Source organism: Mobula birostris, chromosome 25 (assembly GCF_030028105.1).
Source record: "Mobula birostris isolate sMobBir1 chromosome 25, sMobBir1.hap1, whole genome shotgun sequence".
In the NCBI taxonomy this organism is placed as follows: Eukaryota; Metazoa; Chordata; class Chondrichthyes; order Myliobatiformes; family Myliobatidae; genus Mobula; species Mobula birostris.
The window spans coordinates 7,393,335-7,399,626 of NC_092394.1; the positions used below are offsets into that span (position 1 = coordinate 7,393,335).

Genomic DNA, 6,292 nt, shown 5'->3' on the forward strand with positions numbered 1-6,292 from the left:
GTACAAATAAAAACTTCATCTATGTTAAACCATCTTTCCCCAAATCACTGTTCTAAAATAACCAATTCATCTACTCTGGCATTCCATCCAAAAATCACATAGTTCAGCCATTTCTTCTTGCACTTCTGTGCAGAATTTTGGGGCATTTTCAAAGTTAAAGGTGCTATGTAGATGCCAGCTCATTAAAATTGTTTGACTATAGCAGAAAGAGCAACTTAATTGCAGAATAAAAATAAGTTCACAAATGGAAAATTTTAATATATAGTATTTTCTCCTTGCCATGCAACTTTATCAACCTGATTATACCACACCGCTCTCTCTCTCTCTCTTTCTCTCTCTATCCATCCCATAGGATGATGATGGTTCCTTTCAGTCAGTTAGTAAGTAGGGTTTAATACGTGCGTCCTGGAGTGGCTGGAGTGGATCCTTGACAGGCACTGTTTGCCATATACTTGGCAGGTGAAGCCTGGAGGGGCAGCAGGGGCCGAGGTTCTGTTGTGGCGTTTCCTGTGCCTTTCCTCTGTTGCCTCGTTGAACTTGTTCTCACACAGCTAAATGGTGAGGGAAGTAATTATTTTAATTTGCAACTATTACTCCCTACAAGACAGCCAATCACCCAAGTTGGATGTGTTTCAGTGCAACAGGGGACAAAAGAACAAACAGGTGCAATGGTTCTCTTTGGACACCCCCCAAAAACTAGCATCACCTCCAAAGAAAGGACTTCCCACTGTGTAAAGGTCTCATCTTCTGTTTAAACGGTTATTTATCCTGCAGGAAACTACAGAACATGTAAAAAATGTGTTTTAATTCTTGGTAGATCCCAATATGTCTTGAGAAGAGAAAGCATGGAGGAGCAATAAAAAAAATACAAAAGCCTATCCACGCAATTGTCTCCTTTCTGGTGCTGAAGTAAAGCTATTTATTCCAAATTCCAGCAAGCTCATCACGTTTTACAACTGAGTAGAAAAATTCCTTCATTTTTTCTTCCCCTTAAGCATAGCAATGCATAATGCCTATTTATATTTTAAATAAAAACCTGTTAAAATACCTTGCATCACCTAACTAAATTTGCTCCCAAAAGCTGTCATTTTTATCCACATTGTATCCTCCTGGCATTTAAGTGGTAATGTCAACTCACCTCAGAACTATTCTTCACCTACCATATCAAAAACTATTCAAAAACAAGCGCGATACCATGAGATTTTGGGACTCTGGCAATATTAAGCAAAATAAGTGGCCTTTATAGGGAGACAACCATTAAGCTATGCTGGCCATGTATTATAGCAGAGCTAGAGAAGATTCATTTGCTTCTGTCAAAGCTCTTCACTATACAAACACAACAGAATTATATAACAAAACTTTTTCAGGCACAAGCTTCTGAAAGTAGGCTCATAACCCACTATAGAAACAAACAATCTCAACTAGCCCTCAAAGACATGCCAATCAAGTGCTGCATTGTGGGAGGAACCATCTTTCATGTAAAAAATTAAACAGAGGCCCCAGTGTAACTGCATGAATGGAAAATATCCTACTGCACACTGAACAGGAGGAAGGGAGCTCTAGTGTTAACAATACAACTTCAAATAACACCACAAGCTAATCTGCTAGTCGTTCATCACATTTAAGCATTCATGGGATTTACTACCTACAACAATCTACAGAAAAGCATTTCCGACCATAGGCTTCCCCCCCTCCTTCAAGAACCCACAAGACTGCAGGTTTCAATAATGTTAACACAGGCAGCCAGTCATCACTGTGTGGCATCTCCATATTAATTACCAAGTGCAAAACATTAAGGGCAATTCTGACAGGAAATGTAAAAATTATGAATACACAAAGATCTACCTCTAAACAGGATATTGAAATCCAAGTAAAAACACCCATACACAAGTTAATTCCTGCTCCCTGCCAAATGAGGTCATCTTAAGTACCGAAGAAATCAAGATTATTACAAGTGACCTCAATGTTTTCAAAAAAATACATAAACTGACTTCCCATTGCACAATGTGAACTCAATCACTATGGAAGTTGCATGCTGACAATACGCTAGCAAAAATGGTATTGTACGTAGTTATCAACCTTCCAGTATCAAAGAGCTTATGAATATTTAGTTCTCAAGTTTCTAAGTGAAGGTGCTAGAGAAACTATGCACACAAGCTCCAACAGGTGCTATCACAATCAAAAAGGTATGGTGGAGTGTTGGAAATGAAAATTTAGTACAAGTACTTTAAGATGCAAGATTTCTTCCAAGGATAAACAAGAAACTGAATCATTAAAAAAAGTAACTTGAAACAAGAGGAACTATATTTGCACTCAACATCCTAGTACAGATAGGACAAGATGAAGAGGTCTGCTTACAAGTCTGATGTAAGGGCTAGGCATCTTCTAAATTCTGTATGACTCAATACTTACTGTATTTGTTAAGGGGACAGTAGGAGTATTTTAAGTTATTTTAATCAGATTTAGGTTTCCTTTTAAAGGCAGGACAGTATCTACTCTGGTTAAATATCATGCTGTAGCTGAACTGATGACAACACTGGTGGGCAGCAAGCTCATAAATCCAAGAGGTTCCCCCAAACTAAAAATAAAGCAACTACCAAATGCAGGACTCCAAATTAATGACTGGCTATAGACTCCAGTTCAGGAAGCCTAGTCAATGGAGGCTCGAACTCAGCTCCCCAATCTGAAAACAATACTTTATAATCAAGCAATTCCAGGACATTTCATTAGTGACTTCACAGGACAGACCAAGAGCAGAACAGATTTGCTTGTCTGAAAATCTCATGTATATGGATTTATTAAGAGAAAGCTCCCTCCTCCGAAACTCCCCCTCTTAGAAACATAATATTGGGAGAACAAAACAGAAAAATTATGAAGCACAATTACCTCTTTTATTGAAACTATGGAATGAAACTGAAGTGCCATTACTAGTATAGGTCAATTACTGAAAAATCAACGTAGCAAAACAGTGTAGTCTGATAGAATGGAGAACAAATACTTAACATTGCCTAAGAACTTATAACCAAAGCCTCAATGTAATGCTAACAGCACAATATTGGCACAGTTATAATACTAGGAAAGACAAAATTAAACAGTAAAAGTGAACTTGGCGGAGGAAGGAATCAGGGGCTATAGGTATGGCATACTTTTGATCCCCTTCTGTTACATGAAGTTAGGTTTAGGCTTAACTTCCCATGACCCTCAAGATGAATTAAATGCCAGTGTTTTAATGACATGCAGAAGAAAGGCAACTCTGGAAAAGACCACAAAGCAACTGTCATTCATGGAGTCAACTCTAGCAAGAGTCATAGATTCAAAGATCCAAATGCTGCAGAAGGAAATCATTCAGCCCAGAGTCTGTATCAGAAAGGCCATTAGATTTTTTTTAATCTGCATTTTTTCATTGAAAGAACACAATACAAACATAAATCATGTTAAACCTCTTCTACATAATTAATCTACATCAAGTAATATTACTATTATTAAAACATGAAAATTAGGAAACTAAACTAAAGAGTGGATTTTCAATATTCAAAGTCTTCAGTAAACTAAAGAGTGGATTTTCAGTATTCAAAGAGTTTGCCAGGATTTTGCAGCAAGGCAATATTAAAAAAGCAAAGTTCTTGTATGCAATAAGGATCAGAAATTCATGTCAATTTTGGGGGGCAAAAATAAAGTGTTCTCTTGCTTTCATGGGTAGGTGGGGCAAAGAGGGTGGGTGAGAATAAATCTGGAGGAAAAAGCAGTAATTGCTCTTACTTCATCTGATCACATATCCCACCAGACACCAACAAAAACTACAACAGTCACTAAGTCTGCTGCTCAGATTATTCAAGTTATCTCAGAGAGGAGAAATCAAAGCATTAAAAGTTCCTCAATGGAGCCAAGATCAGTGGGGGAAGGGGAGCCACGTAAAAGTAGGGAAACAGTCATTTTAAAATTAATCCGATTTCCCTTTTCTTGGTGACTTGCTACATTTATAGTTTGAAATGTGGAACAGTGGGAAGCACTTTTTTTATTCTCATGTTCCACAACTCACCCACATTTTCCTCTCTAAAAAAACATTATATGGTGACACATTCGACTGTAATGAGAGTAACTAATCATTTTTAGAAGACAGCTGGGCAGCCATATTAGGGTTTCCAAAAAAGCTTCTCAAAAAGTGTTAAAGATTATTTAAGACTCCCATAGGACCAACAAACTCCTAAACTTTCCATTCCACCATTCTTTGCCTTAAATTCAATGTTCATAAAAGCAAACATATTTTGTCAGCTTCGAGGAATGCAAAGGCCACATTTGTTCGACAGCAATCAACAACTCTGCTTTCAAAATAACTAATTATCTAAATGTTAATTAACACACACAACGTATTTCTGCTGCCTTGCTCAAAAGGGAAAATGGTGCCCGAATCATGTCTTCCACTCAATAAATTTAGAAATACAATTCAAGTGACCTTTGACAACTTTCCCTCACTCCGAATGAAAGACTTTCCATTCCAGAGTTTTTTTTTTAAAAAGTTATATGCCCAGTGAAACACGTCTTACACTGCATTTAAACTCTTAAGACCCTTGAATCTCTCCCTTCGGTCGATTGAAATTTTCACTTTGGAACTGGCTGCTTATCTATATATTTTTGCTTTTCTCTGGGGGTTTTCAAAAACACTTCCCTTTCACGATGCAGTTATTCTATTCGCCCCCAGAGTGAACGACGACGATGGAGGGGGTGGAAATGTAAGAGAAAGAAGAAATAAAGCATAAAGAGGCTGCATTCTACATGTAGCTCTTTATTATAACCAGTCACCTTTTAAAAATACACTTAAATCGCCCGAGATAAAATGACAGCCTCGGAGCCTATCGCAGTTTTGATGTTGTTAAGCGATATTTTACCAACTCTTGCTCCGGCTGCTAAAATACCTTCTCCCAGTTCAAGTGAAAGGGTAACAAATGATTAAAGCATTTTTATAAAAGTACAAACCAGATATCATTTACAAGTTTAAAAGGCGATCTTCATTTCAAACTAGTACATGACAAGAGGTAGAGTCAAAATTGTTTTTTTAATAAATGAGTGCGGTTACGAATTTAATATTTACTCGGCCGAAAATATCTAAAAATTACCAAGTAAGAAAAGAAATACTTTTTCCCCTGTCAGATATAGAGGAATTTTCACTTCAAGACATCTGCAAGTTTAAAAGGGGGGGAAGAGAAGAAGAGGGAAGTATTTGTGGAAAAAAGTGACTGCTTTTAAATTTAAAAGAAGGGTGGTTTGTATTTTTCCTCCTCTTGTCCATTTAGAAATGTGTATTTTGAATTAGGTTACAGGTATTTTTACAACACCCCCCCCTCCCCTTCCACTACGCCTGAGTGAAGGCCGCGGTTGGAAAATGGCTGCGCGACGGCCGCTTCAATCACTCACCAGAGAGAAGAGGTTCGAGTAGCAATCCTCCAAACTCGCCCCGTTCGCCACCCAGCAGCCGGACGAACTCATCATCACGATCCCTGCATCGTCCAAGCAGCTCTAACGCGCACTTCGAAAGGAAATACATACACGGGGGGGGGGGGGAATAAAAGTCGTCCCCGCGAGAAAATTCCCTCAAATTATTTTCTTCCACATGAAATCCGAGGTGTTTTATTCCTTTTTTTTTCCACGCCTCCTTTCTTTTCCTCCCTTTCTCCTCTCAGAGAGGGGAACGAGGTGAAGGCATCTGTCTTCTGTCTCCTCTCTTGCCTCTCTCTCTCCCTCCCCCCTTGCCCTCTCTCTCTCTTTCTCACTCACTCTCTCTCTCTCTCTCTCACACACACATACACACACACTAGCTCGCTCGCGCTCTCTCTCTCTCTCTCTCTCTCTCTTTCTCGCTCGCTCGCTCGCTCGCTCTCTCTCTCTCGGAGACTCAGGTTTGTGTGCAATCCCTTCCTTTAATGGGAGCCTCAGTCCCAGACTTAATGGCGGAGGCCCGTCACGTGACTGGCCCGGCGGCCGCGCTTCCCCCGCACGGCCACTTGGGGCGCGCTGGAGCGCAAATCAAATTGCAAAACACTTCGCGCCTCGGCCACTTGGGGCGCTGAGGAGGCCGGCCATACACCCTGCAGCCCAGAGAGGATGTCCATCCTATCGCATATTTTAATTCAAGTACTTAGTAAATTATCACATTTCCTCCTTTTCAATTTCAAATGGTGTATGTTTCTCAAGCTCCCTTTGTTTCAAAAAGTATATCTATGTTTTATCCTTCCCCACACACAACTTGTCACACTAAACCCTCCTGTATATCAATAGCTTTGAAAAGTTTCTAGAG

The 6,292-nt window shown here is 39.4% G+C and overlaps 1 protein-coding gene across 2 annotated transcripts in view; it reads right to left on the bottom strand.

The window, feature by feature from the left end:
* Positions 1–5,948, bottom strand: part of med13a (mediator complex subunit 13a) — a 174,094-nt gene extending 168,146 nt beyond the window's left edge. Inside the window, exon 1 of one of the 2 annotated variants that reach the window (XM_072243538.1) lies at positions 5,413–5,948. In XM_072243538.1, coding sequence (XP_072099639.1) covers positions 5,413–5,487 — 75 coding nt within the window. In that variant the 5' untranslated portion in view covers positions 5,488–5,948. The remainder of the gene's footprint in view (positions 1–5,412) is intronic. The other variant, XM_072243539.1, reaches the window with a different exon arrangement.
* Positions 5,949–6,292: the final 344 nt, after the last annotated feature.